The sequence below is a fragment of the Ranitomeya imitator genome, chromosome 2 (genome assembly GCF_032444005.1).
Source record: "Ranitomeya imitator isolate aRanImi1 chromosome 2, aRanImi1.pri, whole genome shotgun sequence".
Classification (NCBI taxonomy): Eukaryota; Metazoa; Chordata; class Amphibia; order Anura; family Dendrobatidae; genus Ranitomeya; species Ranitomeya imitator.
Window position 1 is genome coordinate 348,168,332 of NC_091283.1, and position 16,869 is coordinate 348,185,200.

Sequence of the window (16,869 nt, forward strand, 5' to 3'; positions counted from 1 at the left end):
CGCCGCATTCAGAATCGCCCGATCTATCAATAAAAATAAAGGATTAACCTGATCGCTAAATGTTGTAGAGAGAAAAAAATTCGAAACGCCAGAATTACGTTTTTTTTGGTCGCCACGACATTGCATTAAAATGCAATAACGGGCGATCAAAAGAACGTATCTGCACCAAAATATCATTAAAGCCAGCTTGGCTCGCAAAAAAATAAGCCCTCAGCCGACCCCAGATCATGAAAAATGGAGACGCTATGGGTATCGGAAAATGGCGCAATTTTTTTTTTCTATAGCTTTTTAGCAAAGTTCGGATTTTTTTTTCACCACTTAGATAAAAAATAACCTAGACATGTTAGGTGTCTGTGAACTCGCAATGACCTGCAGAATCATATTGGCAGGTTAGTTTTAGCATTTAGTGAACCTAGCAAAAAAGTCAAACAAAAAACAAGTGTGGGATTGCACTTTTTTTGCAATTTCACCGCACTTGGAATTTTTTTCCCGTTTTCTAGTACACAACATGCTAAAACCAATGACGTTGTTCAAAAGTACAACTTGTTTCGCAAAATATAAGCCCTCACATGGCCATATTGACGGAAAAATAAAAAAGTTATGGCTCTGGGAAGGGGGGGAGCGAAAAACGAACACGGAAAATTCCAAGGTCATGAAGGGGTTAAGCTAAAGCCTCAGAACCTATGAAGTTGAGACAGCTTATTTTTGTGTACAAATATTGACTTACGTTAGGGATCACAGACTTTTTTTGTTAAGACACTTTGGCCCCAATTTGTTAAGACCGGCGTTGTGAATGCCATTCTTAATGAATTAGGTACACCTTACTCGTGTGCCCCTTTCATTAAGAGGCACACACCACTTAATGAGTGCCACACTTTTTAACTGTCGTCAGTGGCTGGAGTACATTTCAGACAAAAATTTACACTAAGTGGCTTAAATTTTTGCGAATTAGACAGGTGAGCTATTATCCTGCCATAGGAAATAATTGCAATAACCGTATTACATCACTGAGCCAGGCTAGGGAGTCTCCTGACCATCTCCTCACTATAGTGTTGCATGCAAGAAAAAGGTCAGTTATTCCAGTAACCAAAGATTTTACTTGAATAACCCTATTTGTCCACCTAAAGCCACAAGCAGTCTCCTTATTGGGCGTTTTCGAGTACTTTATGGGATGTTTGAACTTTGTAAGAGACCAAGAAAGGACTGAGACTTCATTTTTATCTAATTTTTATTGTGGCGACCAAAGTCTACTACGTATTGAAGAGTACACTGAGTACGGAAAGTATTCAGACCCCTTTAAATTTTTCATTCTTTCATTGCAGTCATTTGGTAAATTCAAAAAAGTTCATTTTTTTCTCATTAATGTACACTCTGCCCCCCATCTTGGCAGAAAAAAAAACAGAAATGTAGTAGTTTTTGCAAATTTATTAAAAAAAAGAAAAAAATGAAAACGCCGAGAGATGGAGCTCATTATGAGAAATGGAAGAGGCAGTTCTGATTAGCGGACTGCGAGCTGCGGTGGGGCAAACACCTGTGAGGTGAATATAATTTTTCTTTTACATTTTACTTTTATTATGCTCTGGGGTCTAAAGAGACCCAAGATCATAATAAGGGACTTTCAATTTGAAAAGAATAACTTTGCTGCAAATCAAATTTCCCCAGGAAAATCCAAGCAATTTGGTGGATTTGTATTTTTATCAAATCTGCTCATCTGTCATCATCAGCACTCCCATAATTTGTGCATATTGCATACAACATATTAGGCAGTTAACGTCAAAACAAATTCCTATCTTATGGAGAAAGCCGAGCGTCTTATATGTCCTATGAATAAGGAAAAATTGTGAAATTGAGATGCTAATTTTGGTGTTAATTCTAACATGAGGCTCCTTCAACTCTCCGAAATAGTGCCTAAATCATAAAACAAAGGTAAAAAAAAAAAAAACAAGATTACCTTCTGTGTGTGTTCCTTGATGTTTAAAAAAACAGGACTTTTTATGGCCATTTAGAACTTGTTATTGGATAAATACTTTCCTCATACAGTATATTAAAGTGGTTTCTGCTCTGTATGAGTTTTTTGATGGCTATTAAGAAATGATTTCTTGGTAAAACCTTTCTCACATTCTGGGCATGAGTATGGCTTCTGCCCTGTGTGAGTTCTTTGATGTCTAACAAGATCTGAATTCTGGATAAAACATTTTCCACATTCTAAACATGAATAAGGCTTTTCTCCAGTGTGAATATTTTGATGCGTTTCAAGAGATGATTTTTTGGTAAAAAGTTTACAACATTCAGAACATGAAAAAGGCTTCACTCCTGTGTGAACCCACTGATGTCTAATAAGGTTTGATTTATCATTATAATGTTTCCCACATTCTGAACATGAATATGGCACTGCTCCTGTGTGAATTCTCTTGTGTTTAACAAGTCCCCATTTCTGTCTAAAGCATTTCCCACATTCTGAACATGAATATGGTTTTGCACCTGTGTGAATTCTCTGATGTCTAAAAAGATCTGTTTTATCTCTAAAGCATTTACCACATGCGTCACAAGAAATTGGCTTTTCCCCAGTGTGACTTCTTTGATGTTTAACAAGATATGATTTCCAGGTAAAACGTTTTCCACATTCTAAACATGAAAATGGCTTTTGCTCTGTGTGACTTCTTTGATCTATGACATCTCTTCTGTCACATTTATTTTTCTGTCTTGAATCAGAAGATAGGACCTGTTCAAAAGGATCAGATGATAGATCTTTACTGCAAAGGGCTATATGTGGAATTAGGACATGTTCTTCATATGTATCTTTTGTGATACTACGATCATCTGCTTTAAAATCTAACGATATCCATTGTACCTCTGAGCTCCAGGAACAGTCATCTGCCAAGAGTAAAACAGATTATTTTTAAATATCTAAACTTTATACTGATATTTTATAACATTTATAGCTGAAATGTCCATACAAATTACAAGTCATGCAGCCAGATTTACTTTTTTAACCAGGAAAGTGATGCAAAATTTTATATGAACATAATAGAAGATGAAAACTTCTCAGTCCCCGTTTTTATTAACGGCCTTCAGCTTGAACTAAAGCCATTGTGAATTGATGGATGAAAGCGCTATAGGAAGATCAATCTTGTGCTAGAAAGATTGACCAGGGTCTTCTCCGCTGTTATCTTGATTGTATCAAACCATTTATTGGGTTGCTGTTCTTCCTCTTGTCTTGTTCCTTCTATTCTTCCGACCACAATACCCTTCTCCAGAAATGGTTATCTTCGTATGATGTGACCAAAGTAGGCAAGTCAAAGCTAGGTGATTCTTGCTTCAAGTGACATGTCTGGCAGTAGTCAATATCTTTGTCTTGGAGTAGAGGTTCGTGCTCGAGCTTCCAATCTTGATACTCCGTAATATGTCCCTCATTCCATCTACGCTTGTTGTGGTCAATGTTGTATCATTTGAGTATTTAAAATTGTTGACAATTCGTTTAGCTATTTTGATGCCTTCTTTTTCGGCAAGTTCAGCCTTCCTGAAAATAGCTTCTGCCTATGAATTGAAAAGAATTGGGAGCCTTGTCTGACGCCTCACTCTACATTGAACCATGCCGTGTTGCAGTGTTTCGTTCGAACTTTTACTTCTTGGTCCATCTGAAAGTTCCTAATCAGACTGATCTGATGGTTCAACACATCCATATCCTTCATTATATTCCAAACTTTCAAGTGATTAACACAATCGAAGGCTTTGCTGTAGTCGATGAATCAAAAATAGATCTCCTTGTTGTATTCTTTGGCCTTTTCCAATATTCATAATGTTTTCCTCTGCTTTATCTGAATCTTGCTTGTTCCTCTGGCAGCTCTTTGTCAAAGTAAGGTTGTATCCATCTTTGTAAGATCTTCAGTAGTAATTTGCTGATATGAGCGCAATAGTCCCATAGTTTCTACAGTCGGTAGCATCTCCCGTCTTCGAAATGGGAATAAACACGGATCTTGTTCAGTCCTTGTGCCATTTACCAGTTGTCCATATCTGTTGACACAGGCATGTGATAACATAAACTGCTGCTTCAGAATACTTTATTAGCTCTATCACTCTAGCGCTTTGTTTATTGACAGAAGCTTTATTGCAGCAATGACTTCGTCTTTCAAGATGTTCGGTTCGCTATCATTTCCTCAGGCTCAGTTTCTTTCAATCTCTGTACAAATCCTTTGGTAATAAAGTTCTTTGTCTGCTAGAATGGATCTCTTTAGTCTTTCACTGATGTTTTCTGCGTCCTGCTTGTTACCTTTTGCTTTTCCAATCATCTTTCTTTGATGACCTTTAAAGACTCTTCTGTTAACCTTCGTCCGGCTGAGTAGGTACAATTGTAACTATTCCGTTTTAAAATTGCAATAACTTTTTTTTTCGAAAAGCCATAGAGGGCTGAAATTTCGTGACATCTCTGCAGTTTTGGTCCAGAATATATTGGCCAAATTTCAATAAAAGATATATGAAGGTACAATTGTACCTATGCAGCCTGACGAAGGTTAAACATGTCTACGAGGGTCGCTTCTGCCTTTTGTTTGTTGTCTGAGTTCATCAGTAATAATAGTCATTATATGTGTCCATAATTCCTCAGGGTCTTTCATCCCCAAGCTGCGCAAAATCCCTCATCAGCACTGAGAACAGATATTGAAGAAATTAGCCTCATTCTCCTAGGTTTATTTCATGTTCATATTCCAGTTGTATTTTTACCTCCCATACTATACCTTTGTTGTCATCTACACCAGTATAACACATTCATGCATGTAATGTGCATTTTGGCTTAAGGAGTGAAAATAAACTGAAAAAACTGACAACCCTCAAACTTAACCCCTTAGTGACTGGGCACATTTTTTTTTTAATCTGACCAGTGTCACTTTATATGGTAATAACTCTGGAATGCTTCAACAAATCCCATTGATTTGGAGACTCTTTTTTTCATAACACATTGTACTTTATGATAATGGTAAATTTAGGCTGATATGTCTTGTGTTTATTTTTTTAAAATATCAGAAATTTGACAAAAATGTAAACAAATGCAATTTTCAAACTTTGAATGATTATCCTTTTAATTCAGATAGTCATACTATAGCAAAACATTAATAAATAACATTATCCTCATGTCTGCTTTTAATCAGCACCATTTGTAAAATTTTATTTTATTGTTAGCATTTTAGGAGGTTTAGCCATAATCATCAACATTAACTGAAATAAACACTTGAAATAGATTACTCTGTTTGTAATGACTCTATATATGAGTTTCATTGTATGTATTGAAGAACTGAAATAAATTAACTTTTTGATGATATTTTAATTTTGTGAGAAGCACCTGTATATCCAGAAGAATTTGTGACTTCTCTGTATTTCGTGGTTACTACTCACCTGGGTAGTTATCTTTAGTAATCTCCACTTTACACCACTCATCACCTCTCACATATGTCTCTGTAGTATTAATATGGGTCAGATCTTCACCCTGAAACAAATATTGTAAAAGTCACAGACAGATGGAGAAGTCACATCTATGATCGGCTCTAATCCTGCCATCTCCACCGTTCTCATTACATAAGTATAAAACATATAATAGCGGTGAATAAAACAAGACTGAGCACTAGTGGTGAGCGAGTGTACTCGTTGCTCGGGTTTTCCCGAGCATGCTCAGGTGACCCCTGAGTATTTTTGAATGCTCGGAGATTTAGTTTTTATCGAGGCATCTGAATGATTTACAGCTACTAGCCTGCTTGATTACATGTGGGGATTCCCTAGCAACCAGGCAACCCCCACATGCACTCAGTCGTAAATCATTCAGCTGCCGTGATGAAAACTAAATCTCCGAGCAGTCATAAATAGTCGGCGGTAACCCAAGCAACGAGTACACTTGCTCATCGCTACTGAGCACAAGACCTTCACATCATAGGGGAGATCTCATGACCTCTTCTCTCCATCTACCTGATGATCCTGAGGAACATTGGGATCTTCTTGTTTACAGTCCTGTGGAAGAAGAGGACGGGGACATCTCTCTGTTTTTGTCCTCTTACTGGATAGATCTGGAGGAAATACATACAGGGACTGAATTCATTCTTTACTTACTGATAATTATAGGCCATGTGTATTTAGTCCTGTCTACTACCTGGTGATGTGAGGAGCTGGGGAACCTCCGTTATGATGTCCTTGTACAGATCTTTGTGTCCTTCTAAATACTCCCACTCCTCCATGGAGAAATAGACGGTGACATCCTGACACCTTATAGGAACCTGACACATACAATGATACCGTCATCCCCCCCGAACCCTTTGTAGCATTATAATGCCCCAGCATTCCCAGCAGTGTCACCTCTCCAGTCAGCAGCTCTATCAGCTTGTAGACGAGTTCTAGGATCTTCTGATCATTGATGTCCTCATGTATCAGAGGGTGAGGTGGAGGATATTTGATTGGGCTCAGGGTTCTTCCCCATCCCTCAGACACAGGGTCCTGACAGCACTCACTAGAGGTTTTCTTCACTACTGTGTAATCCTGGTTATGGAGAGACACATTAATAAATCTCACTACAGACATTTCCAGTGTCTACAGGGGGAATAAGTTTTGTTATGTGTTATCTCGTTTGAAATTGAATGTCTCCTGAAAAGATTATCCTAATATGTAATTTTTTTTATAAAAATCTATTTGAGTTAAAAAAGACATTTCCAGAGACCTCACCTCTCCAGTTCTGTCCATGTTACTACCATAGATAAGAATGATGTAATGTGACGTCATCAGAATCTCTTACCTCTCCAGTAAGGCGGAAGAGGATCTCCAGGGTGATGTGTAATATCCTCTTTGCCATCTTTTCCTTGTCCCTATCCATTCCTGAAGGGTCAATCAGGACAATGTCATTATATGGAAGATCTCCATTGAGAGGATCCAATAATCTAGGAACCTGAATGGGGAGAAGATGACGATGTAACATCGAAGAATCCCATGTAATATTACAGTTACTAGAGGCGTGATGCTGATAGTAGTAGTGGAAGAGCACTTCATACATCTTGAGGTCTGACAGAGATACTTAGGTCATGCCAGTTGGAATTACGGAAGTTATGAATAGATGTAGGTGATTTAGTGCCATTTACCAATACAGTGCAGCATAACAATTTTTAAAGTTAATAAAATATACTAAATGTTCATTAACATAAATCTCATATAAGGTATTTAAGATTTCATTATTTGCTGTTGACGTTTTACTGACCCTCACTAACTTCATAGAACACTCCCCAACCTCATAGTCACTTTGAGGAGTATGTACAGCTGTCGGGATATAAATTAAATACCTCTAAAACAGAGGCCTTACCCTTGAACATTCCCCCTAAAATCCTTGACTATGTAAAGACAAACTTTAAATATAGATGGAAAACCGAGTCTATTAAATACTGGGGGTTAATCTGTCCTTTTCCTATAACAATTTATATAATTGTAACTATTCGTCTCTTTTTTGAGAGTGGAGGAGGCTATTGACTAAGTGGATGCCACTTTCGCTCTCATTGATTGGCCGGATAGCTTCAGTTAAGTTGTCTCCTGCCTAAGCTACTTTATTTTGAGTCTCTCCCCGTTAAGGGTCCCCGTGGGGAACTTAGGTCTCTCCAAGCTGCTATAATGAAGTTCATATAGAACGAAAGACGCCATAGAATATCCAAAAGTGTTCTCTCATTTCATAAATCACAAGGGAGCTTGCCTGTTCCGGATATCGTTAAATACTATTGGGCAACACACCTGAGGAAGATACCCTCGTGGGCTTCATTATGGGCTTTCAATATTTGGACGGAAATAGAAAAGTTGGCTCCGATCCACCCAAACTCCCTCTTATGGTCGACTAAGTCTATTAAGATACGTTTATTAAGATTTACTTTGTTGGGCCCTATGTAGTTTACGAGGGATCTGTGCCTCTCATGTGCAAGGCTTTTTGGTTTGGTCTTTTGAAAATTCCCCAATGATATCTTTTATATACCAGCCTCTGATTGTCTCCCCAATGCTGGCAGAATATATGGGAAATGGTGTCCACCCTTTATAAGGAAAATCAATATAACATTTTGATGTTTTGGTATCACACTCTAGAGCAGGGGTCCCCAACTCCAGTCCTCAAGGCCCACCAACAGGTCATGTTTTCAGGATTTCCTTTGCATTGCACAGGTGATGCAATTATTACCTGGGCAAGACTAAGGAAATCCTGAAAACATGACATGTTGGTGGGCCTTGAGGACTGGAGTTGGGGACCCCTGCTCTAGAGCTCTTTCATAGACTGAACTACCAGCCCCCAAATATTTGCTGGTGTTATTGATCAGCTCCAGGTTCTCAGTTTCACATTTTCTGGTTTTGCCCTGGGCTGGCTGGATTTGGGAAAATATGAAAACCTTAATATAAAAAGTTCTGTATGTGGAGATTGATCTGGACTCTGCTGTATACCTACTAAATGTTTTCCCTAGAGGGATGGGGAGGAATTCAACCAGACTACTGTTACATCTGTTGACATCACCTAGATGTTTGATTGCCCTTCATTGGAGACAGACTACCCCTCCCTCTTATCAAAAGGTTTTGGATAGAATAGCCGACATCTGTAGGATAGAGCTCATGACAGCCTTATTGAATGCGAGTTTGGACAGATTTGAGACAGTCTGTGCTCACTGGGACTATTTTAGGGCCCAAAACAACAGTTAGGAGCATGTTGGTTTTTGAACAGCTTTCTTCTTCCCTTCCCTATGTGTATGTCTCATCTTTAGTATGGTGGTTTTATAAAAAAAAATTGTAATATGAGTATGGGGATTGAGTCATCTTAACTTGGAATCATTTAGAACTGTGTTGTACTTTCTGCCTTTTCCTGTTCAATTGCACACCATGTTTTTATGCTACTGGTAGAAACATCTTCCAAGAGTTCATTCTAATTGTACTTTATTTTTTAATTACAGTTATTAAAAAAAAACATACTACTCATCACTTCATGGTGCTTTCTGGAAAGAAGAGGTCATATAACCCTTGGCGTTGCTCTATGTTTCCATGTATTCAAGAAAAGTGTTTGTTTCTTCTCAGTTGCTGTAAGCTATGGGTCCACTGTTCAGGTCAGTCGTGGCTCAGTCTTTAGAACTTGGATTCCACATCTGACCACTAACAAAGCTAGAAAAGGAAACCAGTTAAAGGGAACCTGTCACCCCGAAAATCGTGGGTGAGGTAATCCCACCGGCATCAGGGGCTTATCTGCAGCATTCTGTAATGCTGTAGATAAGCCCCCGATGTTACCTGAAAAAGGAGAAAAAGACGTTATATTATACTCACCCAGGGGCGGTCCCGCTGCTGGTCAGGTCGGATGGGCGCCTCCGGTCCGCTGCGGCGCCTCCTATCTTCTTTCCATGACGTCCTCTTCTGATCTTCAGCCACGGCTCCGGCGCAGGCGTACTTTGCTCTGCCCTCTTGAGGGCAGACAAAGTACTGCAGTGCGCAGGCGCTGGGCCTCTGACCTTTCCGGCGCCTGCGCACTGCAGTACTATCCTCTGCCCTCAAGAGGGCAGAGCAAAGTACGCCTGCGCCGGAGCCGTGGCTGAAGATCAGAAGAGGACATCATGGAAAGAAGATAGGAGGCGCCGCAGCGGACCGGAGACGCCCATCCGACCTGACCAGCAGCGGGACCGCCCCTGGGTGAGTATAATATAACGTCTTTTTCTCCTTTTTCAGGTAACATCGGGGGCTTATCTACAGCATTACAGAATGCTGTAGATAAGCCCCATATGCCGGTGGGATTACCTCACCCGCGATTTTCGGGGTGACAGGTTCCCTTTAAAGGGACTCTGTCACCTGAATTTGGCGGGACTGGTTTTGGGTCATATGGGCGGAGTTTTCGGGTGTTTGATTCACCCTTTCCTTACCCGCTGGCTGCATGCTGGCTGCAATATTGGATTGAAGTTCATTCTCTGTCCTCCATAGTACACGCCTGCGCAAAGCAATCTTGCCTTGTGCAGGCGTGTACTATGGAGGACAGAGAATGAACTTCAATCCAATATTGCAGCCAGCATGCAGCCAGCGGGTAAGGAAAGGGTGAATCAAACACCCGAAAACTCCGCCCATATGACCCAAAACCAGTCCCGCCATATTCAGGTGACAGGTTCCCTTTAAGCTACATCTTGAAGCTCGTCTCCACTGACATTCTTATATGATGTAAACAGTCCTTTAATTATGTCAATCAATGTGTTTTTGGGGCCACTAATGTGCTTTGTTTTTTGCAAGATTTTATCTTTGTTTGAACTATCGTGTAGTGTTGAGAAGTACTTATTGACCATAGACACTTTCCTGACTGTGTAAAGACTGTGGATGTTTGCACTTTAAAATCTTTTTTTTTAATTCTTTTTTTAAATCAGATAATTTTTTATTAAGAGTACCGTCACACTATACGATTTACCTACGATCACGACCAGCGATATGACCTGGCCGTGATCGTAGGTAAATCGTAGTGTGGTCGTTGGGGAGCTGTCACACAGACAGCTCTCCAGCGACCAACGATGCCGAGGTCCCTGGGTAACCAGGGTAAACATCGGGTAACTAAGCGCAGGACCGCGCTTAGTTACCCGATGTTTACCCTGGTTACAAGCGTTAAACTAAAAAACAAACAAACAGCACATACTTACATTCTGGTGTCCGTTAGGTCCCTTGCAGTCTGCTTCCCGCACAAAGTGACTGCCGGCCGTAAAGTGAAAGTGAAAGCACAGCCGCTGTGCTCTGCTTTCACTTTACAGCCGGCAGTCACAGTGCGGGAAGCAGAGACTGCAAGGGACCTGACGGACACCAGAATGTAAGTATGTGCTGTTTGTTTTTTTTTAGTTTAACGCTTGTAACCAGGGTAAACATCGGGTAACTAAGCGCGGTCCTGCGCTTAGTTACCCGATGTTTACCCTGGTTACAAGCGAACGCATCGCTGGATCGCATCGCTAGATCGGTGTCACACACACCGATCTAGCGATGACAGCGGGAGATCCAGCGATGAAAGAAAGTTCCATACGATCTGCTACGACGTACGATTCTCAGCAGGATCCCTGATCGCTGCTGCGTGTCAGACACAGCGATATCGTAACGATATCGCTGGAACCTCACGAATCGTACCGTCGTAGCGATCGAAATGTTATAGTGTGACGGTACCCTAACAGTAGTCAAGTTGACAAACAGACACAAGTGTGTCAAAAAGGAGAATAAACATGTTACAAAAAGTTTTTGAAACAGTCCCCCATTCCCCCCTCCCTAAAAGCATCTATAAACAAGAATAGGACAATAGCATACATTGCTTACATAATAAAGCCACATTCCCTTGGAATCAGCTCCTCTCCATCCACAGTTTCCAAAGTGTTTCAAAGGTTTTTACACTTTTCCTTTTTTCATAACTACCCTTTTCCATATTAATAACCATATCAGACTGTCTATAAAATTCCTGCAGAGTCGGCGGTACCGCACTCATCCAGTGCCTGGCAATTAGCTTTCGCGCAACATACAATAATCTAGCTATGGCCACTTTATGATGATTTGGAACTCGGATCTCTTCCACATATCCCAAAATATATATCACAGGATCGCTTGCGATTGTACAACCTATACGATTCTCCAATTGCTTCTCCCACATCCAACCAGTATGAATTCAATCTCGTACATTGCCATAACATGTGTAGAATCCCTGCCCCCTCAGATTGACACCTAGGACACTCGGAGGTCTGTCTCAGCCCTGCCTTATATAGCCTATCTGGAGTTCTATATACTCTGTGAAGTACATATAATTGCGAAAGTCTACCCGGCTCACTTAATGATAATTGGGGAATATACTCCATGATAACCTCCAATTTATCCTCCTCTATCTTTCCCAGCTATTCCTCCCATTTCTCTTTTTCTTTAATAGGGAATCTATTAAGAAAGGTATATAACAAATCCCTGTAAATATCCGAGACTACCCCTTTCGTTCCTCCCGTTGCACAGACATAGTCTACCAGAATATCTCTATAAATTCCTATATCAACCGTTTTGCTCTGCGCAAGATAGGCATTTCTCAACTGTCCATATTGAAATCTACAGGTCTCCTGCAACCCATAGTTCTCCTACAGTGCCTCAAAGGATAACAGTCCGTGTGTGTCCTGAATCTGAGCCATATATTGAATACCCAATGCTTTCCAATTTTTGAATTCCCCCATTTTAATAAATTCAGGTAATATTTCATTGTGCCATATTGGGGAGAGATTTGTTAAAAGTTCCACTCCCCTTGTCTTTTTAATTGTCTCCCATACTTTTTGAATCAATGTCATGGTAGGATAAGCCGTTCCAAACTTCCTGAATCCCCCCGCCTCCAATCCCTGAACCAATGAGTCCCTTCCCACTAATCAGATAAAAATCTGTTGAACGGAGCCCAGTCTATTCACCTCTCCCAAACTTCACATCTGTTGACCCTGCGCTGCCAAAAAATAGATCCTGGGATTCGGAAGGGCCAGTCCCCCCATCTTGAGGCCTCTGAAGCAATTCCAGCCTAATTCTTGGCTGTTTCTTCCCCCAAACAAGGTCTCGAAATATAGAGTTAATGGTGTGAAACCACTTTCGGGCCAACCAAACAGGGGAATTATGTAATACATACAATAAGAATCATTTTAATTAAGTTTATCCTTCCCACCACTGAAAGGTATAGTTTGCACCATGCCCCTATTTTCTTCCTAAACCTGTCCAGCAATGGGGACAGATTCAGATCGCCATAGCTCAAAAGAGGAATAGACACTTGAACCCCCAAATATTTGAACTGTGAAACCACTGTCAGCTTACTATCTTCCCCTGATATTGGGATGTCATCGCCCTCTTTATCCACTATCAAGATATTTGACTTCTCACAATTGGTTTCAAGACCCGATATATCACCAAATGTCCTGAGAATATTCATCCAAGGCCTCTCCAGAATTTTCTAAAAATAGTAACATGTCATCTGCATATAGGGCTATTTTCTCCTCTATCATGCCATACCGGAACCCCCTAACTGAAACTGAGTTCCTAAATGTCTCTGCTAGGGGTTCCACTGCCAACGCAAAAAGCAGCAGAGATAGCGGTCACCCCTGCCTAGTCCCCCTATATAGGCCAAAACTTCCAGACAGCTCTCCATCCATTAACTCTCACCCTAGCAGTCGGAGAAGAATACAATAACCTCACCCATGAGATAAAAGTCGGCCCGAAACCAAAAGATCTCAGAACCTCCCAAAGATTGCACCATTCAACACTATCAAACGCTTTACACGCATCCAGTGAGACTACAACTCTATTACCCTCGTTGTCCGACGGCAGCTGCAAGTTCAGGAACAATCTTCGTAAATTAATCGCTGTAGACTTATTTGGCATAAAACCAGATTGATCAGGATGGACCAGATTCTGGACCACACTTGCCAACCGGTCAGCCACTACCTTAGCCAAAATCTTAACATCCGCCGTCAGCAACGAAATCGGCCTATATGACTCCGCCAATCACGGGTCCTTACCTTCCTTTAAAATGACCACTACTATTGCCTCTCGCATGGACACCGGCAACTCTTCCTCCTGTAGTGCCTCATCAAAGACTATCTTTAATTTAGCCACTGAAATATCCAATAAATTCTTTTATATATCTCAACCGGGAGACCATCAACTCCAGGGGTCTTGTTATTAGTCATAGACATGATGGCAAGTTTAATCTCCTCCATTATAGGTACATCCAACCTCCTCCTATCATAGTCCCCTATTCTGGGAAGTTTTGCCTCACCCAGGAAGTTTACAATGTCCCCCAATGTAGCCCATTTTTTTTTCTTTCTATAGCAAACTAAATACTAAAAAAGTTGGTTTACTGTGTAAAACACACATATCAAATTCTAGTCTGCCTGGCATCGCACTTTCAACTGTAACGGCATCCGATATACCTACAATACATACTGCTGGCCAATGAGAGCCCAACAAGCTCACGTCGCGTGCATGTGACTGACTGGGGGTGCATGGCAGTGATGTCATGTGCTCCGGTAGCTTGGACCCTGAAATCAGATGCTGGCTTCAGAAGACGACGCTGCGCAGCTTGGGAGCAGATGGAAGTTGGGTAGGGATGAGCAAATCCAAGCGGTAAAGATTGAGGTTTGTACTGGACACCTATTACCTGGTGCCGAACTCCAAGCACAGACTTCTTCCTGTATATCCTTGTTCCTGTTTGCTTTCGGCAGCCTAATAAAGCTACTTGAAAGGCTGAAGCGCAGCCAATCAACAAGCTTTAAAGCTGTGGGCACTTCCGGCCCCATCACAGCCATGCCAAGTAATGGCATGGCCGTGACTGGCCGGCGCACCATGTTACCTTGCCTGACAGTGTGAAATAAATAAATATTTTAAAAAAATGCATGCAGTTTCCCCTATTTTTAACAATCAGCCTAGGGAAAGTAGACAGCAGTGAGCTTGTCTTATTATGCTGGGAAGGAACCGGAGCTGCCTACAGCATCGCGAGCATCGGGGGGGGAAGGGCAGTGGGAAGGCTGCTGGGGACGTCGGAGGGTAAGAATATCATGATTTTTTATTTTTTTAAATTATTTTTAACATTGTATCTTTTTACTATTGATGCTGCATAGGCAGCATCAATAGTAAAAGAAGAGAGAGAGCGAGAGAGAGAATCTCCGTGACGGGAAATTCTTCCGCGCATGCTCAGTTTGAAAAGACGGAACCCGTCACTGGATTCCTGCTTTTGACAGTCAGCGACGGATCCTGCACCCATAGGCTTCCATTATAGCCAACGATGGACAGCGCAGGATCCGTCGCTAAGCGATTTTCCGAAGCACAGAAAAAATGTTCCTCTGTGCGATGTTTCCGCCCGACGGGCAGCAATTTTACGATGGATCCAGTGCACGACGGATGAAATGTGTGGCCATCTGTCACAATCCGTTGCTAATACAAGTCTATGAGAAAAAACAGGATCCGGCAGCACCATTTGCTGGATCCGGTTTTTTTCACAAAACGACGGATTGTGACGGAAAAAGGCTACTTTCACACTTGCGTCGGTACGGGTCTGTCGCTAAGCGTCGGGCCGACGTACCGACGCACGATGTGAAATTTGTGCATGAAGTGGGCAGCGGATGCAGTTTTTCAACGCATCCGCTGCCCATTCTGAAGTCCAAGGAGGAGGGGGCGGAGTTCCGGCCGCGCATGCGCAGTAGAAAATGGCGGACGTGACGTACGAAAAAACGTTGCTTTGAACGTTTTTTCGTGACGACGGTCCGCCAAAACACGATGGTTCCGTTGCACGACGGACGCAACTTGTGGCCATACGTCGCAATCTGTCGCTAATACAAGTCTATGGGGAAAAAACGCATCCTGCAGGCACATTTGCAGGATCTGTTTTTTTTCCCAAAACGACGGATTGCGACGGATGCCAAACGACGCAAGTGTGAAAGAAGCCATTGAAAGACGAAAGTGTGAAAGATGCCTTAAAAAGAAGTGGATCCACATCAGAATGGACCCTTAGAAGCGTCAGTTAAGATACGAAACAGCCATAGTCCGTTGTTTCCCTCTTCCCTGCTATTACCCTTTCTAAGGAAGATGTCCCGAGAATGAAATAAAAGACTTACAGCCTCAACGGTATGGAGGAGTGCTTATGTCACTTTATGAATACATTTATTACATGGTGAGGCAAAATGGCCGAGTGTGACCAGCGGCTAATCCTAATAGAGAATAACGGGGCTCCAGCACCTACCTCCACCTGCAGAGCCGCACTCCACATATATGGCTGTTCTGTGCGCACAGGACCTGTGATGAGGTCACAGGAGGGGAGGAGTCAGGGGTCACATGATCAGGGGCCTCAGTGTATGCAGGACTCTGCTGTGCTGGTTGTCATGGTGCTGGATGAGGGGAAGTTTATGTGTGGGGTCAGGAGGGGTTTACAGTGTGGATGTAGCAGAGCCGTGTGTGTACGAGGTGTACGGAACGGAGCCATGTGTGTACAAGGTGTACGGAGCGGAGCCGTGTGTGTACGAGGTGTACGGAGCAGAGCCGTGTGTACGAGGTTTACGGAGCAGAGCCGTGTGTGTACGACGTGTATGGAGCAGAGCCGTGTGTGTACGAGGTGTACGGAGCGGAACCATGTGTGTACGAGGTGTACGGAGCGGAGCCATGTGTGTACGAGGTGTACGGAGCGGAGCCATGTGTGTACGAGGTGTACGGAGCGGAGCCATGTGTGTACGAGGTGTACGGAGCGGAGCCGTGTGTGTACGGAGCAGAGCCATGTGTACGAGGTTTACGGAGCAGAGCCGTGTGTGTACGAGGTGTACGGAGCGGAGCCGTGTGTACGAGGTTTACGGAGCTGAGCCGTGTGTGTACAAGGTGTACGGAGCGGAGCCGTGTGTGTACAAGGTGTACGGAGCGGAGCCATGTGTGTACGAGGTGTGCGGAGCGGAGCCGTGTGTACAAGGTGTACGGAGCGGAGCTGTGTGTGTACGAGGTGTACGGAGCGGAGCCGTGTGTGTACGAGGTGTACGGAGCGGAGCCGTGTGTGTACAAGGTGTACGGAGCAGAGCCGTGTGTACAAGGTTTACGGAGCAGAGCCGTGTGTGTACAAGGTGTACGGAGCAGAGCCGTGTGTACGAGGTTTACGGAGCTGAGCCGTGTGTGTACAAGGTGTACGGAGCGGAGCCGTGTGTGTACGAGGTGTACGGAGCAGAGCCGTGTGTACAAGGTTTACGGAGCAGAGCCGTGTGTGTACGAGGTGTATGGAGCAGAGCTGTGTGTGTACGAGGTGTACGGAGCGGAACCATGTGTGTACGAGGTGTACGGAGCGGAGCCGTGTGTGTACGAGGTGTACGGAGCGGAGCCGTGTGTGTACAAGGTGTACGGAGCAGAGCCGTG

The 16,869-nt window shown here is 42.7% G+C and overlaps 2 protein-coding genes across 2 annotated transcripts in view; both read right to left on the minus strand.

Annotated features, from left to right (window-relative positions):
• Nucleotides 1-1,225: 1,225 nt before the first annotated feature.
• The window catches only part of LOC138663749 (zinc finger protein 665-like), an 80,537-nt gene continuing 64,893 nt past the window's right edge, over nucleotides 1,226-16,869 (minus strand). The window contains exon 9 of the mRNA XM_069750078.1: nucleotides 1,226-2,625. Within this exon, the coding sequence (XP_069606179.1) occupies nucleotides 2,045-2,625 (581 nt within the window). The 3' untranslated portion in view covers nucleotides 1,226-2,044. The remainder of the gene's footprint in view (nucleotides 2,626-16,869) is intronic.
• Nucleotides 5,433-15,759, minus strand: LOC138663747 (gastrula zinc finger protein XlCGF66.1-like). The gene is made up of 5 exons (XM_069750075.1): nucleotides 15,722-15,759; nucleotides 6,770-6,919; nucleotides 6,337-6,516; nucleotides 5,953-6,257; nucleotides 5,433-5,479 (listed from the first exon to the last, which is right to left on the minus strand). Exons 1-4 carry the CDS (start codon nucleotides 15,746-15,748, stop codon nucleotides 6,117-6,119), a joined length of 498 nt encoding a protein of 165 aa, XP_069606176.1. The 5' UTR covers nucleotides 15,749-15,759; the 3' UTR covers nucleotides 5,433-5,479; nucleotides 5,953-6,116.

What these genes read in the sequence shown, in the direction of transcription:
- LOC138663747 (XM_069750075.1), bottom strand. Translation starts at nt 15,748, where the DNA reads ATGTGGAGTGCGGCTCTGCAGGTGGAG. An exon ending in GTGCGGCTCTGCAGGTGGAG is followed by an intron (nt 6,920 to 15,721) that starts GTAGGTGCTGGA and finishes CTCCCCATTCAG; the next exon opens with GTTCCTAGATTATTGGATCC. An exon ending in TAGAGCTGCTGACTGGAGAG is followed by an intron (nt 6,258 to 6,336) that starts GTGACACTGCTG and finishes TGTATGTGTCAG; the next exon opens with GTTCCTATAAGGTGTCAGGA.